The sequence below is a fragment of the Rhinoraja longicauda genome, chromosome 7 (assembly GCF_053455715.1).
Source record: "Rhinoraja longicauda isolate Sanriku21f chromosome 7, sRhiLon1.1, whole genome shotgun sequence".
Lineage (NCBI taxonomy): Eukaryota > Metazoa > Chordata > Chondrichthyes > Rajiformes > Arhynchobatidae > Rhinoraja > Rhinoraja longicauda.
This window is the reverse complement of record NC_135959.1, coordinates 66,728,791-66,755,672: the sequence shown is the minus strand read 5'-3', so window position 1 is coordinate 66,755,672 and position 26,882 is coordinate 66,728,791. Positions and strand designations below refer to the sequence as shown.

Here is a 26,882-nt window from a genome sequence, read left to right as displayed (position 1 = left end):
AGCCATACAAATGCATTGCTCCTGACAATTAAACCTTCATTTTAGGCAAAATTCTTGTTTGCACAAGCTTAACAAATGTAATTTGAAAATCTAGATTCAGTCCATCCACTGTCTCCCCTTATTATTTGTTATATGCAATATATCTTACACTCAGATTGGCATAGGCTTGTTTTCCTTGAAAAAATAATGATGGGCCTGATTAATCACATCCTGGTTGCCCATAGTATTTTGTTCATACTGCTTAACTACTGACATCAGGTAAACAACTGTTGTTTTGCATGTTTTTTTTTCTTAAACACTGATCCTACTGTCCTTCTCACGACCACCCAAAGTTATGGATCCATCCATTGACGAGCACAATGCAAAGTTCACAAATTGGCCATGGCAAAAACCTGAATTTGAGCTGAGGGCAGACGTAAAGTGTTCATGTGGTTATAACGTACTGCTGGCCCACTGAGTTGAGAAAACTGTACCACATATGGCATTTTCTGCAGGAATGAGACCATAGAGAAGGGCTGCCATCCTTCACTGGCAAATCCTCTTCTCATTAGCTGGCCAATGATCTTTGAAGATATTGTTACCTTTCAAATCTGCTGGGACTATTCCAAATATCTGCATCTTAAACGATCAAAACTAATGGATCCATAATATTTGTAGACTGCTCTTCAGAAAATTAGGATGCATGCACAGATCTAGGGCATGTCTCATATTTTAAGCTTAAAAGGCATGGATGACTTACAAAATCTTCTGTTCTCCATCTCAAAACCATATAAAACTGCACTAGCAGAAAACAGCATTCATTCCAAGGAAAATGTAAAAATATATATATTTCTGAATTTCAAGTAAAAAAATTGGAATCCTTTTCATAGAAACTCTGTTGGCAACATTAAAGAATGTATAGGTGTTGGTATACCGAAAGCTTACTCGTGCTGTGAATGAAATTGAAAATTTGTCTCCATCCTTCCGCATTCTGAAATTTAACCCATACTTGTTTTTGAACATAGATTAGCTCTGAATAATTTGTCACTCTGCAGATGTTGCTCTAATGGCTGAATACTTTTCAGCAGTTTGTTTATTTCATATTTATATTATCTAGAATTTCTGTTTTACCATTAACTAATGCATTTGGTTACTATTCATCTGCTTGACACTACTGATGTTATATTATTTAATAGAAATGCCTTGTAATGCTTCCTGTACATAATTGGCCATTTCAAGTGCATTACTTAACCAAAAGAGAAAGAAGATGTAGTGGAATAAAAGTCAAGACAGGATGTACTTTCACCATACATTAATAGAAGCCTGATTAAACATTCTTGATGGCAGAAGAACTAGATGCAAGCTTTTTTGAAAATGAAAACGAGATAAGTGAAATAGGGTTCAAATACACAAAATGAAGCTGAACACACAATATAATGGGCCAAAATTAAACCTTGTTCCCAAGTGTAGTGTGAAACTTGAAAAGAATCAACTGCCATATAATACTACCATTGTTGTATAGCATGAAATCGAACATGGGCAATCCAACAGGAGGTAGAATTCACACCACTTTTAATTTCTCAAAACAATTTACAAAATAGCCTTTATAAATTCCAATGTTGACGTGGTAATTTTTTAAAAAGTCATCCAAATTCTCAGATAGAATTACACCCTTTCTAATTTCACCCGCTTATGTTTATTCGGTGTTAGCAGGAGAGACTTGTAATTCCAGCTTTCACTCTATCAGAAACAGTGCACATTGGCAGGCAGTTGACCCAGAATATTTTCAACTAACTCTGTGACCTCCAATTTATCTGTTAACATTGAAGAAAGGAAAAAGCATTATGTTCCGAATTCAACATCCAACATTGAATTTCACTCTTACGCCTTAAAGCATCTTAAAAATAATTATGTAATCCTACAGTGGTTACAAACAATGAAATCAATTTAATGTGTAAATACCTTAAAAAAAAAGTATTGTTAAAACAAAATGCAGCAAAATCAGTTAACAACAGTTAAAGTTCAATTTCCTAGGCATTCACTTTGCCAGCAACCTAGCTGGCCACTTCATGGTGATTAAGAAAGCACATCTCAGAAAATTTGGCACATCCACGATGACTCTTTCCAACCTCTATAGATGCGCAAGAGAAAGAATTTTGATGGGATGTATCTCAGAATGGTATGCAACTGCTCTTTTCTTGACTGCTGGAACCTGCAGAGAATGGTGAACAAAGCCGAGTCCGTTACAGGTTCTTTACTTTCTTCCGTTTTGTCCACCTTCACAGTGCACCACATCAGGAAGGCTCGAAGCACTGTCAAAGATGACTGCCAGACTGGCCATTCCCTTTTCTCACTTCGAGCTTCTAGAAGATACAAGAGCTTGAAATCTCAGCGACCAGACTTAAGAATAGCTTCATCCCCTATCAGACTCCTGAACCAATCATCTCTTTCATAGACCTTTCCTTGAGGTGCTGCCATGAACTCTTCCTCTCAACTCTATCTCATACGTATTCCATTGTTGTATTTCAATTTTTTTTTCATACTACCTCAGACTGCACAACAATTTTGCTTTATCTGCTGTTTTGCATTTGTCATTGCATTCATTATTTTATCTATCTTCATTGCTGTTTCGTCTGTAAGCTTAGCATGAGCAAAGAATGCCATTGCACTTTGGTGTATATGACAATAAACTGACACGAATCTGCGATGGATTGAATCTTGTTCCCTATTCAGTGCATCATCAAATTCACTTTGATATTTTGGCCTGTTTGACTTCAATTTACTCAAGCCTGCTACAGCTTTATTTTACCTGTTTTTCCCATTGATCTCAGTTAGGCACATTTCTGCCAGCACCAACATCTGAACATCAGCAACAAATGTATCTATGTCCAACTTAGAAACATAGAAAATAGGTGCAGGAGTAGGCCATTCGGCTCTTCGAGCCTGCACCGCCATTCAATATGATCATGGCTGATCATCCAACTCAGTATCCCGTACCTGCCTTCTCTCCATACCCCCTGATCCCTTTAGCCACATCTAACTCCCTCTTAAATATAGCCAATGAACTGGCCTCAACTACTTTCTGTGGCAGAGAATTCCACACATGGGAACTTCCCACATGGGAGCATAACTTGTCCTTTCTCCTCACGATCCTATCACCATAGCGCTCCCATGAACAAAATGAGACTTCAAATCTCATTCTCACATTGGCCCAAAACCTCAACTGCATCAGCAATGTGGACTTGTCTGTTCAAATGGTCAGAACTTACATTGTACAAATATAGAAGCAGACAAAAATCAGTCGGCCCGCCAACAAAACACACCACACACAACTGGAAAAACAATCCAGAACATGACGATGGACCAAACTGTAGAAAATGAGATGAGTATAGATGGGTACTTGATGAGTGGCATGGATATGGATGACCAAAGGACTTGTTCTGTGCTGTATACCTATTTCTAGTATGTAGCTACATGATTTACATATCCAACTTGACTGCATCCTGTACAAGACATCAAGCAAACATTTAACTGACTGAATCTTGGTATATCATTTGCTTTAAGCATATCATTAATGTCAGAGGTTAGGCACTGGTGTTGTATTCCTCCATGTTCATGACCACAGGGGATGAAGATGTATTCTCCAAGTGAATTCTTGACTCTAGTGCCGAATAGCTATGTTTTCCTGAAAAAAATGCTAACCGAAGTTTAAATGTGGGGAGAATAAAAAACTGAAAGTGCAAACTATTCCAGTCCAACGAAGTACAATACAGCCACTGCACCACCTCTGAAATGGGATCATGTATGATTCTTGAAAAATAACCTGAAATGTCGCTGACAATCTAATCCATTTCTGAATCATGCAATCTCACCAATGTTTGGTCCAAAATGCTAGTGGTTGAAAGAAAACACCCACAGAGACAAATTGCACATTATACCACTCTCTAGTGGTAGGAATACAAGTACTGATATAGTGTGTAGGAAAGAACTGCAGATGCTGGTTTAAATCGAAGGTAGACACAGAATGCTGGAGTAACTGGGGGAAGATAAAATCGGGCTGTGTGGGGCTGGATAACGATAAGGTTGGAGGCTTTAGAAAGCAGAGACCCGGAAGTAATAAAATGGCGTGTGATATTAAGGTCTTATTTGGAGGAAGTGGGAGGAGTCGAAGAAGAAATTGTATTTGGAGGAAGTGGGAGGGGATCACACCATAATATCACACACCATTTCTGATTTTATTACTTCCGGCTCTCTACCCTCTAAAGCCTCCAACCTTATCATTCACCAGCCCCGCACGGTCCGATTTTATCTTCTTCCCATAATCCACAAACAGAACTGATCTGGCAGACCCATTGTTTCTGCTTGCGCATGTGCCACCGAATTAATTTCCACATAACACGACTCCATCCTATCACTCTGCTCAGTCACACCTTGATCCATCCAGACCTCCGCTCAGTCCGACTTAACCTACTTGATCTCCCAGTGATTCAGCACCAACTCCCCCCCCCCATTCCCAATCTGACCTTTCTGTCCTCGGCCTCCTCCATTGTCAGAGTGAAGCCCAGTGCAAATTGGAAGAACAGCACCTCATATTTCCCTTGGGTAGTTTACACCCCAGCGGTATGAACATTGACTTCTCTAACTTCAGATAGTCCCTGCTTTCCCTCTCTATCCCCTCCCTCTTCCCAATTCTCCCATTAGTCTTCCAGTCTTCGACTACATTCTATCTTTGTCCCACCCCCTCCCCTGACATCAGTCTGAAGAAGGGTCTCAACCCGAAACATCACCCATTCCTTCTCTCCTGAGATGCTGCCTGACCCGCTGAGTTACTCCAGCATTTTGTGTCTACCTTCCATCCTATCCTCCCTGGTCCAATCTCTCCCTACCTATTTCCAAGACACCTCACATGCTCTTCGTCTCTTCAACAATTTCCGTTTTCCAGGCCCCCACTCCCTCATCTTTACCATGGATGTCCAGTCACTCTACACCTCCATCCCCCACCAGGAAGGTTTTAAAGCCCTCCGTTTCTTCCTCAACTGCAAAACCAGCCAATTTCTGTCTACCAATGCGCTCCTCCGCCTAGCAGAGCTGGTCCTTATCATCAACAACTTCTCCTTCGACTCCTCCCACTTTCTCCAAACCCAAGGCATGGCTATGGGCACTCGCATGGGCCCCAGCTATGTCTGCCTCTTTGTCGGATACATAGAAAATAGGTGCAGGAGGAGGCCATTTGGTCCTTCGAGCCAGCACCGTCATTCATTGTGATCATGGCTAATCATCCACAATCAGTAACCCATGTGTGCCTTCTCCCTATATCCCTTCATTCCGCTAGCCCCAAGAGCTCTATCTAACTCTCTTTTAAATTCATCCAGTGAATTGGCCACTACTGTGGCAGAGAATTTCACAAATTTACAACTCTCTGGGGAAAACGTTTTTCTCATCTCAGTTTTAAATGGCCTCCCCTTTATTCTTAGAATACGTCGAATAGATAAATCGAAAAATCACTGTTCCAGGCGTACACTCGCCCTATCACTGAACTCTACCTCCTCTACATTGACGACTGCACTGGTGCTGCCTCCTGCACCCATGTAGAACTCACTGACTTCATCAACTTCATGACTAATTTCCATCCTGCACTCAAAATTCACTTGGACCATCTCTGATAGCTCCCTACCGTTTCTGAATCTTACCCTTTCCATCACAGCAGACAGACTATTGACCGACATCTACTACAATCCTACCGACTCCCATAACTATCTAGACTACACTTCTTCCCAACCTGCTTCCTGCGAAGCCTCTATCCCCTACTCCCAATTCCTCCGTCAACGCCGCATCTGCGCCCAGGATGAGGTTTTCTATACTAGATCATCAGAGATCTCATTCTTTAGAAACGGGGGTTCCCCTCTTCCATTATAGATGAGGGTCTCACTGGGGGCTCCTCGATATCAAGCAGCTCTGCTCTTGCTCCCTCTCCCCCCATTCGCAACAAGGACAGAGTCCCCCTTGTCCTCACCTTCCACCCCATCCCATCGCATACAGCATATAATCCTCCAAAACATTTGCCATCTCCAACGGGGTCCCACTACTGGCCACATCCTCCCATCTCCACTCCTTTCTGCTTTCCGCAGAGACCGTTCCCTCCGCAACTCACTGGCCAACTTGTCCCTTCCCACCCAAACCACCCCTTCCCCAGGTACTTTCCACTGCAAACGCAGGAGATGCAACATCTGTCCCTTTACCTCCCCCCTCGATTCCATCCAAGGACTCAGACAGCCTTTTCAGGTGAGGCAGAGGTTCACTTGCACCTCCTCCAACCTCATCTACTGTATCCATTGTTCCAGGTGTCAACTTCTGTACATCGCAAGACCAAGCGCAAGCTCAGCGATCGTTTCGCTGAACACCTCCGCTCAGTCCGCCTTAACCTACCTGATCTCCCGGTTGCTCAGCACTTTAACTCCCCTCCCATTCTGACCTTTCTGCCCTGGGCCTCCTCCATTGTCAGAGTGAGGCCCAATGCAAATTGAAGGAACAGCACCTCATATTTCGTTTGGGTAGCTTACATCCCAGCGGCATGAACATTGACTTCTCTAACTTCAAATAGCCCTTGCTTTTCCTCTCACTCCATCACCTCCCCCTTCCCAGTTCTCCCACCAGTCTGTCTCCAACTACATGCTATCTCTGCCCTGCCCACTCCCCTGACATCAGTCTGATGAATGGTCTCGACCCAAAACGCCACCCATTCCCTCTCTCCAGAGATACTGCCTGTCCCGCTGAGTTACTCCAGCATTTTGTGTCTATTGTCATAAGAGGGTCTCTTTCGCCACAAAGGCACTACTGGTAGAAAAATATTGGGATATTATTTTAAATCTAAGTATTTAATTATTTTCTACACTTGCTCAGCAAGTACAGTTAAAAGGTTTGAAAATGGCTGCAACTTTTTATTATGCAGCATATGGAAACCAGTGAATAAGTATTCTGATGAACAGCTGTTTAAAAGTATGCCCATATCAAACCAAGCTTCCAAATCTTAGGATCTTGCACCCTTCCATAACTGAGTTCTCATCATGTTCAGTAATTCTCATGTATTTGTGCACATAGTAGAATAAAATAATTTTCATTTAAAAAAAGTCAGATTTAATTTCAACTTCATGCTGCAATTACTATTTTAGCTGATAAAAGAAAAGTACTTGGCAGAAACAATGAGCATTCAGTTTGGTTAAGTTTTGTTGTGCATCATTTGGCCAGTTCACGTTCAGCTTCACAGATGATACACCACTAGAGTTCATGGAAGTGTGCATATATTACATATAGAGCTTCGTTTTTGCAAATGAGGCGCTTTCAGCAACACAAAAAAGCACTAACACGTTTCCCTTCCAACTGAAAACTAATAAATAAACCAATCTCATTTGTGACAAATTCATTATGATGACTTAATTCTGCAAGAGCAGTCTGTTCTTACATGCTTCCATTTTCCGCACTCATTAAGTTGCAGCTATCTCATCGCCGGGGTTGGGGTGGAGGAGAGGGCGAGAGATGTTGGCGTTCAAAAGAAAATTGAGAGTCCTTTAGACAAATCACAAATTAAATCAGGCTCATAAAGCAATAAGGAGCATGTTTATTGCAAGAATATTTGAGGATAACAGTAAAAGTATATAGCTCAATGACACATAAACCTTTGAAATGCTATGTACAGGACCAGTTTCCTTGCTTAAACTTCTAAAAGTGGGAGTATAGGCATTTACAGTTCTAATTCCTAGTATGGTGGGTTTGTCACAGAAGAGTTAATAGCAAACTGGGATTCTATCCAGAATTAAGAATAATAAATGATTTCATTCAAATATTCAAAAAGGCTTCAAAAGCAAATAGGGTAGATATGAAGTTGAGATTAATCCTGGCTGGCATGTCTAAAAACAGATCAGAATTAAACTAAGGGGATGGCTATCCTAACCAAATTAGAAGAGGATAGTGATCGTTGGAATTCCTTACACAAGATAGCTGAGGAAACTCAATCATAAAGTAGGCCTATTCACCTTGTAGATTGTTCAATATTTCAGGAATTAAGAGATAAACGGTTAATGCAGGAAAATAAAACTGAAGGTAAAAAACGTTATGATCCTTCTGAATGACAGAAGAGGCAGAAGCTAAATGGCCTACTTGTCCTTTTATTCTCATACTTGATCCTCTGAACTTGACTGATTTTTTTTCCAAACAAGTTGATGTCACAATGAAGATATTAAATGCTGCTTGAAATGCAAAACCATTTAAAATTTGACTTAATCCATGGAAGAGTTTATTTAAGACCAATAAGAAAAACAAGTAAATGCTGAAAAAGTTCAAGAATGCCTTTAGAACTGCATCATGCAATGGTTTAAATGGTAGATGGAGAATTGGAATACAAAGTCTTTTTCATATGTCATCCAATAATTTGTTTAAGTCAGAGACAAGTTGCATTATAATTACACAATATACAATATCATTATACTTACAAGGCAGCGTTCAATTTACTATGGATAATGATAAACCACTAATGCCCCATGCAATATTAAGAATGTAATGAAATACTAAAAAAATCCAAGTAAACATTTAAAAAAATATTTGTTGGTATGGTGAACAAAATGACCATTTCAGAGACATTTTGGCATAACAGTTCACTGAGGAAAGGCCAGTTTGTACGTGTTCGTACCTGTATTATCAAAAAAAAGTGGCACAAACCACACGTTTATTAAATATTTTGCTCTAACACTTACCTGTTCCAATCGTCCACCGTTGATTTCATTTGGAAGGAATTTTTTCCCAATGGCTCTTAAATCGCTCTGAGGACATATTATATGAAAAAGATATTCAAAACCGTACACCGAACCACTAAGATCTTTCTTTACATTTGTAACTCATAATTTGAATAACAAAGCAAAATGTTACAACAATTACTGGAGTCAGGTATTGCAGTCCTTTGAAAAAATGATTTAAAAAACTCCAATTATATTTGAAGGGGTGTAGATTCAGCAGTTCTCTTACAACTAAAATAAAATTGAGGGCTGCAGACATAGCATTTAGCAGCTTCTGCTCAATTCTCCAGACCAGTCATCGACATTGCTTCGTAAATCCACTCAAGCTATTTCTTCCCAACGGCATCCTCCCCCAAACACGTCATACGTTAGCTTGACTTCTCCAAAGACCCACTCTAACTTCATGATGATATGTTACACGAGTCATGGCAGCAAGCGGACTGAATACAACGTAGGCTGTTGGCCGAGAACCACAACCCCAACTTCACATGCAGAGTTATGGGAACATCCCAAAGATCCCACGGCCCCAGTGAGTTAAATTTAATTTGCTCAAGAAGGTCTGGAGATCAACAAATGTGAGATCTAGCTTTCAGATTCTAAAGATTGTTGCTAGACAAGAGTTTCAAGAAGCTAGAAGTTCTTGATCATTTAAATTTTCATGATTTGAAGGGCATGAGTTGAATTCTGGCAAAACCAAGGCAGGACCTCAAAACTTTATTTTTGCTTATTGGACAAAAAAAAGCAGTTAATCATGTTGATGGGAAGTCCACTGAAGCAAAAACGTAACCAGGTGATATATTTGTACTGCACATTAACCCTAAAGTAAATAAGAAAACAACAAGTTTCACCTCAAACCCAGTTTCCATTATGTAAGTAGATAGCACTGCCTTAAGTGAAGTGTTCTTTTATTCTTATTACATAAAGGCATATGTACTCCCTAAGCTATATTGAATGCCTCAAAAGACAAATTGACTTCATCCCCTTGCAGGTTCTATGAATAAAACACGAATAATGATGATTTTACATGCAAAAGACGATTGTGATCCACTTCAGGATAAGCAAAATGAGAATTCAGACTAACTTTCAATATGGAGCATGAATGATATTTTGCAAGTTACGTTACTTAAAATATTGCCCGACTCCTTTGGCAACGCTGATATATCTCTATATCTTCAATTTACATCTATTGCTCGATACAAATCATATGATGCAAATGAAACACTAAAAATAACAACTCAAACAACTGATGATGCTCATACACCAAATTGTGCAGGTGACGGCCAGTTAAAAAAGTCAGAAGGATCTGACCTAAAATATTTCAGCACCCTAAATTAGCATATATCTAGTCAGGCATTAAGTTACGTGAGCAACAAAATGCAATCTAATATTTTATACTATTTTTCAGTATGGCATATTATTCTTATTAATCCATATTTTTTTTTTTTAAATCTTAAACAATGGTTAAACATTTATGTGGAAATATGTGGCTATTATTGTACAATGTCAATTAATGACCAAACAAATGTAAGACACAGTTACTTACATTTAGTGCAATACGAATGATATCTTTTATATCAGGCTTGGTGGATAAACTAGTACAGGCTTCAATTCCTTCTTGGGAAAGGTACCTTGTTATAAAAGAAAATGCATATAAGGAACATTTTTTAATACTCCTGGTATCCATAAAGTGACTGTTTTAGGAAAATCCATTCCACTTTTTCAGATGAAATTAAAATCTTATACATAACAATACAACAGTTAATTTGGTGATTTAGTTTAATTTTAGTTTAGATATTTAGCGCGGAAACAGGTCCTTTGGCCTACTGAGTTTGCGCCGACCACCGATCCTCGCACACTAACACTAACCTACACACACTAAGGATAATTTACAATTTTACCAAGCCAATTAGCCTACAAACCTCTGCAGTGTGGGAAGAAACGGAGCACCCGGAGAAAACCCAAGGAGGTCACGGGGAGAATGTATAAACTCCATACAGGCAGCACCCGTAGTCAGGATCGAACTCGGGCCTCTGGCACTGCAAGGCAGCAACTGTGCCTCCCTTGATAATGATCAAGAATGCCAACCAGGACCCCAAAAACATATCCTTCAAAATCGTCAAATGGCACAAGGTTTTGGTTTAAAGCAACAAAAAAAATGGCACTCTTACTAAAGAGCAATACTTCATTGCTCCACAGATACAAAAGTAACACCCTAATCCACGTGAAAACAAAATTTTGGAAATTTTAAATAATGAGGGCAAGTTCTAACAATTGAATTGATACAACAAATCATATTTATTTCTAAATCTTGAATACTTAACACTAACTATTCATGAAGTACAATGTAATTTTTTATTTGCAAACACAATATTCAAAATGGAAGTCATGTAGAATTTTGCAGCATTCAGAAGGCCTCATCTACTATCCATTAAAAAATTCACGGGATAGTGATAGTAGCACGGAGCACCGGGAAGAAAATATGGATTCCAGTGATGTGAAATGATTTCTACTTTTTTAATGTGGATACAGCAGCCATTGATCGTTCAATAGACAAATGACAACTGCAGAAAAAAAACTAAAATGGAATTGTCACTGTCATGAAAAGTACAACACAGCCAAGTCAAAAATATTGGCATTCACCATGATCAATCAGTAACGAAAACAAACATTTATATTTATTTTAAAAAACAACAATGAATCCCTACTTTCTGTTCTGACCATCGCCAAATTTACAGCAATCCCTTGTGTCCCGATGTTGGACAAAATTAAGAGTGTCACCATCTCTGCCAAACACAAGTGTCTCCACGAAATACAAAAATGTGTTACCATCCGAGACAAATTAAACAACGTTAATTGACATGAATTCTGTATTTGACATTTGATGTTTTTGAGCCCTGTACAACCTCCATTTCTAGGCATGTTTTTTTACCAAGTATTCCAGTTTCCTCCTACGTACGAAAAAGGTGCAGTTTGACAGGGTAATTGGACACATTAAATTCCTCCTGATGTGTAGAAAAGGTGTAGAATAATGATATGTCTGTGGGGAGGGGGGAGAAGGATTAAAGAGAAATTGGGAAGAATTTTAAAAACGGGACTATTGGATAAGTGTAAATCAATGGTTAATAGGTTGAAAGGCTCATTTCTGTACACGTTCTCCTCACTAACAATTGCAGCACAAACATGCCATCATCTAAAACAAAAAAATGAAACATTAATCTTTGATTTTCAATGGAATGATTGTTGCCAACTCCACCATCATCTCCAGTCATCAAAAGCTAAACCACACCAGCCACATAAATACTGTAAGGGATATTTCGGATGCTGATTTACTTCCTGTTCCTGACACCCTAAAACCATACAATAACAACTCAAGCAACTTGGCACCACCCAGGGCAAAGCAACCAACTTCATTAGCACCCTATCCACAACCCAAAACTGTAATTCACTACAAGTGCATCACACTATAGCTGCAATGCACACCACATATAAAATGCACACTAAAGTCATTAACCTTGGCTAGGCCCGCATCACCCTCCAAACTCTATCACCAAACAAAATAATGGCAAAAGTAGCACAGAAATACCACCTATTTCAGGATTTCCTCCAATTTGCACACTATCCCGATGTAGCAACACATCACTATCACTTTTTTGTCACTGGGTTTAAACCCTAGATCTTCCTACCCAAATATATTGTGGGAGTACTTCCAACCACAAAGACTGCCACAGTTCATCGCTTGCCCGCACATTGAAAACAAAAACAGACCAACTTAATATGCTCCTTCTTCCTGAGACCACATCTGGAGTATTGTGTGCAGTTTTGGTCTCCTAATTTGAGGAAGGAAGTCTTTGCTATTGAGGCAGTGCAGAGTAAGTTCACGAGGTTAATCCCTGGGATGGAGGGACCATCATACGAGGAAAGATTGGAAAGACTAGGCTTGTATTCACTGGAGTTTAGAAGGATGAGAGGGGATCTTATAGAGACGTATAAAATTATAAAAGGACTGGACAAGCTAGATGCAGGAAAAATATTCCCAATGTTGGGGGAGTCCAGAACCAGGGGCCACAGTCTAAGAATAAAGGGGAGGCCATTTAAAACTGAGGTGAGAAGAAACTTTTTCACCCAGCGAGTTGTGAAATTGTGGAATTCTCTGCCACAGAAGGCAGTGGAGGCCAATTCACTGGATGAATTTAAAAGATAGTTACATAGAGTTCTAGGGGCTAGTGGAATCAAGGGATATGGGGAGAAGGCAGGCACTGGTTACAGATTGTAGATGATTAGCCATGATCATAATGAATGGCGGAGCTGGCTCGAAGGGCCAAATGGCCTCCTGCTGCACCTGTTTTCTATGTTTCTATGCACGTAGGTTGCGATTGAAAAAGATTGCATAGAACTGGTTTATATTTCTATATTTTATATATATGTTTCTATATTTCTATGGTCACGGGAGGCAGAGAAATGATTTTGCGACTACATGGACCTGGTAGACTGGGTGATGTTCAAGGACTGGCAACTGACCTGTATGAATATGCCATGGTTTGTACTGACTTCGTAACGAAATGTATGGAGGAACTTGGCTATATGAAAACAATCTGAGTGTATGTCAACCAGAAGCCTCGAAAAAACCAGGCGATTGATAAATCAACTTAATCCAAATCAGCAGCGTTGAAGGCAGGTGAACCAATGTCATACAGGAAGTCCAGGAACAGCTGCCAGAAGCCGTTTAGAATACAAAGAGGCACTTCCAGACTAACCTGGAGGCTCAGATGGATACTTTGCAACCATTGCAGGGCTTGCACATCATCACTTCCGACAAAGTGAAATATATTAGCTCAAGTGGCAGTGACACATCACTTACTGATAAATCAATGCATTCTATGCTTGTTTTGAAAGTAGGAACAACAATGTACTTTCATGAGCCACCACAACTCTATCATCTCAATCTCCAAGGCAGACATCGGAAGATCTTTCCATTGGGAACCCTGAAAAGTGACCCGATCAATTCTCAAAATCTGCATGGACCAACTGGCTCAGGTTTTTAATTGACATCTTTAACCTTTCACTACTATGATTCTACATCCATAATACCAGTCCCTCCATCCCAGGGATTAACCTCGTGAACTTACTCTGCACTGCCTCAATAGCAAGGACGTCCTTCCTCAAATTAGGAGACCAAAACTGCACACAATACTCCAGATGTGGTCTCAGGAAGAAGGAGCATATTAAGTTGGTCTGTTTTTGGTTTCAACGTGCGGGCAAGCGATGAACTGTGGCAATCTTTGTAAATCCAAACTCGTATCTGAAGACATACTCACCTCAGAGGTACTGCAGTGAAGAATCATCTGACATGGCGAACTTGCCATACAACAACAGAGTAAACCAAACATTCCTTCCAATGAAACTCTTTTACACATGAGCCAAACACAGATTTGGTGACCAATTTACAGAACCTTTATTAGTTCACAAATGGGACCGCAAGCTACGAGTTGGCTATCACTTCAATCTTCCATTCAAATCAAAAACCTATATTTTGGGCATGCTACATTTCCAACAAAGACAATGTTGGTACAAAGATTGTCTGTGTGTCAGATTGGCCTGCTTCAATGCATCTCCAACAATAACTCGGTTTTTCTTTATAAATGCTGCCTGACCTGTTGAGCATGTTCATTATTTTCTTCTGTCAGGTTTCCAACACCTATGGTTTTGTTTTTCAAATAAAAATGGAGCTTCCCCATATCTAGAAGAACAAGTATTTCAGCTATAATATTTTTTTGGAATCTTAGCGACGACAAAATGGGACAATATAACAGCAGTTTCACACAATAAAAGTGAAATGCCTTGGTCTTTATAATGTCGAGGAAAGAATGCTGACCAGTACCAAAGCAATGTACTTTTAAAATTGATTAAAATATGTCGAGGAACAAAGCAGTGTATAAAATGAGAAAATGCAACTGATGATTTAAGAAATAAATATTTCTTGTGAAAGCAAGCAAGCAAGCCGACTACGAACTGGGCATGTCCACATTTCCATGCCCTTTGGAATTTTACTGGGCACTGCAGAACAAATAGCTAAAAAGAACTCGGTTTAATCTTATACATCCTCCGTCACCAATACAGTTATCAATGGAACTTAAACACACAGTTCTCCGTATGTATCATGGGAGAGGACCTGTCACTGAGCCAACCTGCCATCGACTCCAAACACTGCGGGAGCAGAGGCACGCGTGCACTTTGACGAGCACTGGCAAAGCTGATTGAACAAATGAAGCAGGGGTACGGAGTTGTTCTGCACCCAGTGGAGGTGCACGACTGTCACGGCCTCTGGATCCTCCCTTGACCCACTGCCCTGCACCGGAGCCGGCGCTACAGCCGCATGCCGCCACTCACCAGCCGTCCTGGGCCAGAACCGGGCCCACATCCGCCATCTTCACCGAGCCACCTCTTGAGGGAACACAGCGAGACCGATATAGGAAACAACAAGCTGCGTCTCACCACAGTGCGGCCAGAGGGGGGACGCGAACCTCATACTAAAAAGCGGCGACCATGGCGGCCTCAGCTCGCTGACCCCGGCCACCGCCACGGCCCGGCCCCACGAGCTCCGCACCGCAGCGTCACCACGCACAAGCGTCAACCGCCGCAGCGTCACCACGCACAAGCGTCAACCGCCGCAGCGTCACCACGCACAAGCGTCAACCGCCGCAGCGTCACCACGCACAAGCGTCAACCGCCGCAGCGCGAGCACTGCGGGGATGGACGGTCACGTTACCCAATCACAGCAGGGTACACGCCCCCTCTCCCTCCGCCATTCACTGGTGAACGGTGACCGGGCGATCAGGGGGCGGGGCCATTGGAGACGGGGGCGGGGCTAGATTGTGATGGGGCATGGGAGGCGGGGCCAGCTGTTGATGGGGCGGGGCCATATGTGGCGGGGCGGGGCGGGGCCAGAGGTGGACGTGGGAGGGGGGGTGCAGGCGGCCTCTGGCGGGAGTTTGAAGATCGACACGAAATGCTGGAGTAAGTCAGCCAGTCAGGCAGCATCTCTGGAGAGAAGGTCAAGAGAAAGGGAGATACAGATAAAAAAGAGTAGGGTGTGAAAACGAGATCAAGGAAAATATTAGCTGAGGGGAAGGTGACAAGGAAGCATACAATCAGTATAATGAATCAGGAGGACAGTGAACCTAGTCGGAGAACTACGGTGGGGGAGGGACGGAGAGGGAAAGCAAGGGTTACTTGAAGTTAGAGAAATCAATATTCATACCACTGGGGTGTAAGCTGCCCAAGCGAAATATGAAGTGCTGTTCCTTCAATTTGCATTGGATCTCACTCTGACAGTGGAGGAGGCACAGGACAGAAAGGTCAATGTGGGTTTATTCACAAAATGCTGGAGTAACTCAGCAGGAGAGGAGGAGAACTTCTTCAAAGTGGACATACCTCGAAGAGAAATCGCAGTGGAGCAACCAGTAGTATAAGAAAATAACTGCAGATGCTGGTACAAATCGATTTATTCACAAAATGCATTTTGTGAATAAATCGATTTGTACCAGCATCTGCAGTTAAGGTCAATGTGGGAATGGGAGGGTGAGTTAAAGTGATTAGCAATCGCATACGCCTAAGCGGACTGAGCGGAGATGTTCAGCAAAATGATCGCGAGCCTGCGCTTGATTTCGCCGATGTATAGGAGTCGACACCTGGAACAGCGGATACAGTAGATGAGGTTGGGGGAGGTGCGTGAACCTCTGGCTCACCTGAAAGGACAGTCAGGTCCTTGGCTGGAATCGAGGGAGGTATAGGGACAGGTGATGCATCTCTGCAGTTGCAGGGGAAAGTACCTGGGGAGGGATGAACCTGGGGATGGGGTGGTTTTGGTAGGAAGGGATGAATCTGGGGAGGAGGTGGATTTGAAATGTGTTGAACTGCGAAGGAGTGTGTTCCTAATTTAGGTTTTACATGACTGGATGTATCGTTGTTCTTTAGTTTGGTTTTGAGGATTTTGTTTACATCCCATCAATAGTTTTAAAATCAAACATAACGCAGCACGTTTTGACAAAAAACAATTAATTTAGCAGTAAAGTAGCAACAAAGAACTGCAGATCTTTTGGTTTATATCAAAGATAGACAGATGTCAAAAGATAGTCAGGAAGAATCTCCGAAGATATAGGATAGGTTTTTGGTCGGATCCCTTTTTCAGATTCAGTCTCAAGAAGGTTCCCATCCTGAAATGTCACTTATCCTTTTTTTCTAGAGATGTTGCCTGACCCACTAAGTTACTACAGTTTGGGGAACGCTGTCTGTAACAGAACCAGTGAAACTTCCTTGTTCTCACACAAAATGCCAGACATCAATAACGTCTTGTTATTCCCAAAGTTCTGTTGCTTAGTTTCATTGCATGCTAACTGCCAAAAAATATTTGTTTTCGAGGGATGGGCCATATGAGGGTCCAGTGAACCTAAATGTGGTTTTCACACAAAGTATTGCAGCATGGTGGGTGATGTGATACCGGTAGTACAAATAGTATGCGTGTGTATGAAGTTGTGAGAATAACGACAAGTTGTTAAACTTCATAATGTGCTTTATTAACCACGAGGCTGTAGAACAAAACCAAACCTGTATATTCCATCGGAATACTCCCACTTTTTAAGAAAGGAGGGAGAGAGAAAACGGGTAATTATAGACCAGTTAGTCTGACATCAGAGGTGGGGAAGATGCTGGAATCAATTATAAAAGACGAAATTGCTAAGCATTTGGATAGCAGTAACAGGATCATTCCGAGTCAGCATGGATTTACGAAGGGGAAATCATGCTTGACAAATCTACTGGAATTTTTTGAGGATGTAACTAGGAAAATTGACAGGGGAGAGTCAGTGGATGTGGTGTACCTCGACTTTCAGAAAGCCTTCGACAAGGTCCCACATAGGAGATTAGTGGGCAAAATTAGAGCACATGGTATTGGGGGTAGGGTACTGGCATGGATAGAAAATTGGTTGACAGACAGAAAGCAAAGAGTGGGGATAAATGGGTCCCTTTCGGAATGGCAGGCAGTGACCATTGGGGTACCGCAAGGTTCGGTGCTGGGACCCCAGCTATTCACGATTTACATTAATGACTTAGATGAAGGGATTAAAAGTACCATTAGCAAATTTGCAGATGATACTAAGCTGGGGGGTAGTGTGAATTGTGTGGAAGATGCAATAAGGCTGCAGGGTGACTTGGACAGGTTGTGTGAGTGGGCGGATACATGGCAGATGCAGTTTAATGTAGATAAGTGTGAGGTTATTCACTTTGGAAGTAAGAATAGAAAGGCAGATTATTATCTGAATGGTGTCAAGTTAGGAAGAGGGGATGTTCAACGAGATCTGGGTGTCCTAGTGCATCAGTCACTGAAAGGAAGCATGCAGGTACAGCAGGCAGTGAAGAAAGCCAATGGAATGTTGGCCTTCATAACAAGAGGAGTTGAGTATAGGAGCAAAGAGGTCCTTCTACAGTTGTACCGGGCCCTGGTGAGACCGCACCTGGAGTACTGTGTGCAGTTTTGGTCTCCAAATTTGAGGAAGGATATTCTTGCTATTGAGGGCGTGCAGCGTAGGTTCACTAGGTTAATTCCCGGAATGGCGGGACTGTCGTATGTTGAAAGGCTGGAGCAATTAGGCTTGTATACACTGGAATTTAGAAGGATGAGGGGGGGATCTTATTGAAACATATAAGATAATTAGGGGATTGGACACATTAGAGGCAGGAAACATGTTCCCAATGTTGGGGGAGTCCAGAACAAGGGGCCACAGTTTAAGAATAAGGGGTAGGCCATTTAGAACGGAGATGAGGAAGAACTTTTTCAGTCAGAGAGTGGTGAAGGTGTGGAATTCTCTGCCTCAGAAGGCAGTGGAGGCCAGTTCGTTGGATGCTTTCAAGAGAGAGCTGGATAGAGCTCTTAAGGATAGCGGAGTGAGGGGGTATGGGGAGAAGGCAGGAACGGGGTACTGATTGAGAGTGATCAGCCATGATCGCATTGAATGGCGGTGCTGGCTCGAAGGGCTGAATGGCCTACTCCTGCGTCTATTGTCTATTGTATCTGACTGAACTCCCATTGCACACATGCGCTAGATAAGACGACATTCCAGGAACAGTCCAAACGAATATCCGACATGGACCAGGAATACAGTGGCTGATCTGCATCCTTCTTTAGCTAGTACCCCATGAAATAAAAACAAACATGTATACACTAAACTATGGCAAAGCTTATACAAAATGAATAAAATAGCATACTATACAATAACTGCAGCAAAGCAAAGCAACACCAATCAATAACTGACATGAAGAAAACAATCAGTCTTTGTATTTAAGTTTAGGTTTGCAGACACGTCCTGCGCAAGTCCTGTAAAACCGCTCCGCGGCATCCTTCACAGGTGATTTCCTGGAAAACCCCTCCACGGTATCCTTTGTAGGTGATTTGACCACAGGCACAGACACAGGCACCTGAACCTGAAGCTGCTCAGGGTCCATTGTTACATGCCCATCACCCATGAGAACGTTCTCATCTGACCGCATGTAATCAGTAGAAACATCAAATGGACTTTGTTGTGTTGGTGCAGGCTCGCTTACGGGCAAATGGTGTCTTCGATTCCTCCTGTAGAATCCTCCTTCTGATTGTACAATGTAAGACCTGGGCTCCTGGCATGTCTCCTTTACTACGCCAATATGATTGTAGCCATATGGGGTCTGTAACCTGACAACCTGCCCTTCTACCAAAGGCTGGAGTAAGTGATTTGTTTGATCATAACACACCTGTGCCAGCCAGCTGAGCCTGGACCTTTTGAGGCTTACACATGTGTGGTTCCAGCAGTTTCTTTGATACTGGAAGGGTAGTGCGCATTTGTCTCAACATTAGTCCAATGAGATCCAAGCGTTGCATCACTTGGCACATTTCTGAGATTAAGGAGATCAAGGAAGACGTCCGACCAGTGTCTGTAAGATTTTTCCATGACTTGTTTTGCACTGCGGACTGCTCGTTCAGCCAACCCATTCGACTGGGGATACTCCGGGCTACTGGTGATGTGAGTAAAGTCCCACTGTTGAGCGAAGTCCTTAAATCACTGGCTTGTAAACTGCCCAGCATTGTCCGACAAGAGAGTATGTGGTGCTCCATGGACCGAAAAGTGTCTCTTTAGCTTTGTAATAACTACTGTTGAAGTAGTGGTGCGAAGCAGGTCAATCTCATACCAGTCAGAATATGAGTCGACCAGCACCAGGTACTGTTGACTGTGCCACTCAAAAATATCAGTTGCCACCATGGACCAGGGCAATTGTGGAACTGGATGCAGCAGAAGCGGATTCCTTTGTTGGTGAGGTTTTGTACTGTTGCACACAGCACATGATTGTACGTCCTGAATGACATATTCCGTCATTGCAGGCTAGAAGACCATGTCCCTTGCTCTTCTTACTGTGGCTTCTGCCCCAGAATGCCCCCTGTGCATGATGCCAACATACTTTTTTTGTAGTGAGACCGGGATAACCTCTTTATGGCCCTTCATTACGACTCCATCTTCAATGGTCAATTCATCCCTGAAAGGGAAATACTGTTGAATTATATGCGGGAGCAGGCATTGTTTGCTGGGCCATCCATGTTTGATGATGGTGATAGGTGTCTGTAAAGTCGCGTCCTCTGCCGTGTGCACCCTCAATTCCTCCAGGCAAGACAAAGAAATGTGATTGACCACCATAACATTGAAGCTGTCATTCTCTTCTGCAAGCTGGGCTGTAGATTTCCTGGGAGATCGAGACAGAGTGTCTGCCAGGTACATAGATTTTCCAGATTTGTAAACAAGCGTGATGCTGTACTTCTGAAGTCGCAGCATCATGCGCTGAAGTCTTGCTGGAGCCGCATGGATGGGCTTGTTCAGAATGGTGACCAGTGGCTGGTGGTCTGTTTCTATGGTCACAGGCTTTCCATAGATGTAGTCGTTGAACTTGGCACACGCAAAAACCTCCGCCAACTCTGTCTCAATTTGCGCATATCTAGTCTCAGTGTCCATCATAATTTGTGAAGCATACACAACAGGCCTTACTTGCTGCAGACATGCCACACCATACTGTGAGGCATCACAGGTGAGCGTGACTGCCTTATTGACATCATAGTAAGACAGGACAGGTGGGCAAGACATATGCCATTTCAGTGCATCAAAGGCATGTTGCTGCTGCTCATGCCACGTCCAGGCAGTATCTTTATGAGTGAGCAGTCGCAGGGGATAGCTGGCTGAAATTGGGAATAAACTTACCGAGATAGTTGACCATTCCCAGAAACCTTTGCAAAGCGGGGTCATCTACCGGTGCCGTCATCTCACCGATATCCGACGTTTTGGAAGGGTCAGCCTTAAGGCCCTCGCTCGTAAAGATGTGCCCAACATAGCTAACCTGATTCATCTGGAACTTGCATTTGAGAGGATAAAGCTTCAAATGCACCTCTCTGGCACGGTCAAGCACTCACGTCAAATTTGTGTCGTGTTCCGTAACGTTTTTACACGCAATAATGATGTCGTCAACGATGACCGCACAGGGATAACCATTGAAAATCTGTTCCATGGTACGCTGGGACACCTCACTGGCAGAGTTGAGTCCAAACGGCATTTGCAAAAATCTGTAGCGGCCAAAAGGAGTGCTGAAAGTGGTTAGCAATGAAGATTTATAATCGAGCGGAATCTGCCAAAAAGAGCTCTTGGCACCAACACAGAAAATACCGTTGCAATTGCCATGTGTTCAGCCGCTTCTTCCACCGTGTGCATGGGGTGGTGTGGCCTTTTCAGAGCAGCATTCAGCTACCTCAGATTGATACATATACGGATTTCTTGTTTATTCTCTTTGTTGGCCACAACCATAGAGGACACCCAATCGGTCGGCTCCGTTACCGGCATGATGACACCCAATGCCTGCATTCTGTTCAGTTCGGCTTTTACCCGGTCCCAGGAATGCGATGTGCAGGACGAACAACAGGTCTCACATCCGGGTCCAGTGTCATTGAATAGGTTACGGGTAGCTTTCCAAGCTTGTTGGTAAAGAGATCATTATACTCTGTAAGAATTTTATGTGGAGTCTCATCTTTAACAGGGGTCAACTGGTGTACATCCTTGCTGAACATGACCAGCCCCATTTCCTGGCATGCACGAAGTCCTAGCAGTGGCACAACACCTTCCTGGACAACATAAAATGGAAGTGTGTATAACTGTCCCTCCAGGTGGCACTACAACTGCACCATCCCAACCGGTTTGATTTTGGTGCCACCACACCATTAGGGTGGTGGCTTTACTGAACGATTTTAGCATATATTATTTTGTCTAGATATATCTTGCCATATACACATGTGGGCATAACGGACTGAGATGAACCAGACAAGATGGTATATCTGTGGATACAGACTGGGAGGAGTTAGACACAGAGAGCCAGGAGAGGATATAGTTCTTACCAGACCTGCAACGAGAGCTGTGAGCAGACGGGGGAACAGAGCAGCCAGCTATGACTTGAATGCGAAATACGTAAAGCCTGGTATGTTCATCTCTTTGTTTGCACAACTACTTCAATAAACAACTAATTAAACTGGAAAAACGTCTTGAAGATCTCTCTGTTGGATTTGCGTTAAGATCACTCCGAATCCCTGTGGAGAAATGGCAATCAGAAAAGAGTTTACTGGAAAAGACTAAAGTTACCATTGCAGACTTGATTAATTAATTAAAAAGAAAAGAGAAGTCTTGTTCCTGTTAATTATTTTCAGAATATCGTGTTGAAAGCCACCTCCACTCGACAACAATGGGGAAACAAAAGCAGCTACTGGTAACTGCATAATCTGCAAATAAAAATGAAAATTGTATTCGGAATTTTTTCAAACACATTTCTTACTTTTAATACTCATACCACTTGGTCAAGTTTGATAGGAGAATGTATAATGTAAAAAGTAGATGAGGAAAAGAGAGATTGAAAGTTAACATTTTACCACAAATGTCTATTTTTGCAATCAGTGGTGAACACTTAACCTCTGCACAGAGAAAGAGAAAGAACAATTTGTTTTGAAACAAATTTTAGGAAAGAAAGGAAATAATGATTATCATAAGCTTCCCGACATCAGTCTCTACCCGAGACTGTGAGCTCCTCGATGTTGAAATCCGCAGGCTGCAGTTGGAGCGTCGATCTCAGGCAAGGGATCCCAGCTCCATGATGTTAGGCCGCAGAGCGACCAGAGATATGATCCGGAAAACAATCGCATCTACGGCAAGGTAAGAGATTTTTTTTAAAGTTTCCCCCGACCCCTCCCCCACCCCCCACATAAAACAAACCAGAGAACATGAACACATACTTTAAAAACACACCAAATATAACAAAAAAGACGAAAAAACAGAGACTGTTGGTGAGGCTGCCATTGCTGATGGCGCCACCTGGTGGTACTAATAAATAGTCAATCAGACAGCAACCAAGGTGCAGAACCAGATTTTTCTCAAACTCTTTAACCCTAAGTTCAATTTGTGATTTACAGCAAGAAAGACAACTAACTTTAACTTTAAAGCTTTATTGAAGTGTTCTACCAACATCAGATACAATCAATGCACTTACCGCCATTATAACTCACTTTAACGGTTTTAAGATCACAAATCATTGTTCTACCATCTAATCGCTTAAGCGGTTATCAATTTGCAGATCACCAACTCAGCTGCGAGATGTGTAAGAAGGAACTGCAGACCCTTCTTCAGACTGTGACAGCTGCTAGATGCTGCATATAAACATTCTTCAGATAGTCAGTCTGGGCTGAACATAATTACTTGAGTTGACTGATTTGACTTCAGACCTGATTGCTGATATCTCCCATTCTTTATCCTTATTGTCCAATGCCATAGATGCAGGATCAGTAACATGACTGGCTGCAAAAGCCTTGCACTTCTTTGTATCTTGACACGAGATGTACCATCTATAATTTGTGCTTTCATCATTTTCCCATCACATTGGCTTGGGTTGTTAGCTTTTAGGAAACGTTTGTGTTTTATTAATGTATTAGGTCACACTCATCCCGTCACAAGACTGGAGCAAATTCTAAATAGAACACACAGCAATGATGTTCTTTATTTTTCTCTTGAGTGTTTTATTTAAACTTGTATCCAGATTGACAATTATCAAGTCAAATGACATCCTGTGTTATTTAAATACAATATCTATCCATCAAATTACATGAGTCAGCAGAGGAAACACAGCTCATGAAATAGATGGATCAGTGATGGCCGGATGGTCAGCGTGAACTTGGTGGGCTGAAGAACCAGTTTCCATGCTCTGTCCCACTATGAATTTATGGAACAATCATAAAAAGACAAATATCATCATAAATCAACCAAACCCTCATGGATTGGGAAATGGGGTCATGGTCCTTTATTATCTCTTGCCTTACTCAATTGGTCAATGAATGTTTTGCTCAAATCACTGTTCAAGATAAGACCCTGCTGATAGCATCAAATTAGTTGACCTAACTTTCTTATCAGAGTCCGAGAGCTATTCAGCTTGGAAACAGGCCTTTTGACCAAGATGACAATCGGGGGAGTCACATTTGCCAGCATTTGGTCCATCTATATACTAAAACTCTCGTTTGTTTGTTTGTTTGATTGTTCCTAAACTACAACCAAAAGGGCACACGATAGCGTGACAATTTTAGGCCCACCTTACTCTCCGTTGTCCCTTTGGTGCTAATGGAAGAAGTTTCATTGAAATTGGTGATATATATTTTTAAAGTTATTCACATTTTAAAGTTTAAATCTATCTCCTAGGGAGGGAGGGGTGGAGGGAGGGAGGGAGGATAAGGGGGGTGGAATGGGGGGGGAGGGGGAGGGGAGGGGGGAGGAGAGGGTGCTGCACCAATGCAGGATGGGTTTGGGTCCAATGGATCCACTTGGTCTAGTAACCCTCTAAACTCTTTCTATCCATATATCTGTCCAGTCTACATTTTATATCTTCCTCTGGCAGCTCATTCGGACTACCCTTTGAGTGAAAATGTTGTCTGTAAGGTCCCTTGTAACCCACTCCCCTCTCACGTTAAGCCTATCCCCTCTAGTTTTAGAATCCTCGACCCTGGGAAAAAGACTGTGAGTGTTCCCTCAATGTTTATAATCAGTCAGGTTACCTCTCAGCTCCAAAGATAAAGTCCCAGCCTATCCAACCTCTCTCGAAAATTCAAACCCCCAAGCCCAGGTAACATCCTCTTTTCTGCACCATTCCCAACTTAATTACATACTTCCCATCGCTGATGGACAGAACTAAATACAGAACTCCAAGTGTGGCTTCACCAACAACTTGTACAGTTGCATCATGATACGCCAGCTTTAGGCTCATGACCCTTCCCAAAGAAGTCGACCTAACTTTCTTAATTAAGTTGACCTCGCTGAACATCCTCTTCACCACTTTGTCAACCTCACTCACCACTTTTAGAGAACCATGCACCTGTACTATCCAGGGCTCGACCATTTAGTGTGTAAGTCCTGAACTGTTTAAACATTCCAAAGTGCAAAATTGCTTTAATCTCCCTGACATTTACAAACATTCAGAAACGATTAAAAACTCCATTCAAATTTAGATTTTCAAATACTGACATTTAAAACTTTAAATCACTTGAAATAATTAATACCTTCACATGATTACAAGCATTAAAGTGAAAGAAAACAATTCATTTAAAACAACAACGGTTTTAAGTAATTAAATACATTAAAGCAAATACAATTAATTGAAAAATGCAAATTTCATATACCTCCTCCCCCTTGAATGTTATTTTCCATTCAAATGAATGGGCTTGCTGGTCCTACACAACATCTAACCGAAAGCAAGTTCAACGGACAGATTCTTAATTTGTTTTTTTAATAGGGCTAATGGTGTTACAAATGGCATCTTTATGGCCATGAATTCAAGTGCAATTCTTAATAAATTGCTTTGTCAGGTTTCCTGATGAAATGAGGCACTGTTTCAGCTTCAATGAGCAGCTGTACTTTTTCATTTGTGGGTAGGGGTGGGGGAGGGAGATTTGGATGCTGCTGGCAAAGTCAGCACATTTATTGTTCTGGAATTGTGTGGAACTGCTGGAATACCTATGTTACAGGGATTCCCATTTGCTGTCATGTGGTGACTTTCAGGATTGAGATTCAGTGACAATGCAGGAATGGCAACATGCTTCTAAGTCAGGATGGTGTATGACTTGAAGAGGAACCTGCAGGTGGTGTCCTGATGCTTCTTGGTAGTAGATATCAAGGACATGGCAAGTGCGAATGGAGGCCAAGTCAAGGCATGTAATTGTAGGGCTTTTTTTGTCAGCCAGATGCACTGTTGTGAAGAAATTGAATGATCAGGTAATGGATGAGGTGCCAATCAAGTATGTCCTTTTTTTCCAGCATGGTGTTCAGCCTCTTGAGAATTGTTGGAACAAGATTCATCCAGAGAAATGGAGACTATTCCATCAAACTCCAGCATTGTGTCTCGTAGATAGGTGAAAAGCTCCAGTGCATGAGAACGTAGCTACGCATTGCAGTTTGCCCAGCCTCTGATCGGCTCTTGTTGCCATAGTATTCATATGGCAGGTCCACGTGAGTTTCTGGTCAATGGGGACCTTGAAATGTAGATGTTGTGGGACTTGACAATGATGATACCAGTAAATGTTAACGACAGAGGAATTAGATTTTCTCCTGTTAGAGATAAACATTGGCTGGAACTTGCATGGTATAGGTGTTATCTCACTTATCGGCCCATACCTGAATGTTGTCTAGATTTTGCAACATGCTGGCTTGGACACTTTACTTGCTGAGCAATTGTGTAGTAATCAACAGACATCTCCACTTTTGACCTAATGTGGGAAAGAAGGTCATCAATGAAGCAAATGAAAAGAGTTGGCTCATGTCTTCTGTCCTGAGGAATTCATAAAGTGAAGAAATGACGCTGGGATGATTGACTTTCCACAACTACTGCCATCTTTCTTGTGAATAATAGAACTCCTATGATTCAGGTTTTTGCCCTCCTTGATGTACATTGACTTTAGTTTTACCAGGGCACCTCAAGACCACTTTCAATCAGATGCTGCTTTGATCTCAAGGGGATTAACTCTCATCTAGCCTCAAGAAT

The 26,882-nt window shown here is 42.1% G+C and overlaps 1 protein-coding gene across 4 annotated transcripts in view; it reads right to left on the bottom strand.

Moving 5' to 3' along the window:
* The window catches only part of tdrd3 (tudor domain containing 3), a 68,513-nt gene extending 53,137 nt beyond the window's left edge, over positions 1 to 15,376 (bottom strand). For 2 of the 4 annotated variants that reach the window (XM_078402751.1, XM_078402753.1), the window contains exons 1-4: positions 15,153 to 15,376; positions 10,309 to 10,393; positions 8,727 to 8,792; positions 7,439 to 7,471 (exon numbers count right to left, since the gene is read on the bottom strand). In XM_078402751.1, coding sequence (XP_078258877.1) covers positions 7,439 to 7,471; positions 8,727 to 8,792; positions 10,309 to 10,393; positions 15,153 to 15,190 — 222 coding nt within the window. In that variant the 5' untranslated portion in view covers positions 15,191 to 15,376. Of the gene's footprint in view, positions 1 to 7,438; positions 7,543 to 8,726; positions 8,793 to 10,308; positions 10,394 to 15,152 lie in introns of all 4 variants that reach the window. The other 2 variants (XM_078402754.1, XM_078402752.1) reach the window with 2 other exon arrangements.
* Positions 15,377 to 26,882: the final 11,506 nt, after the last annotated feature.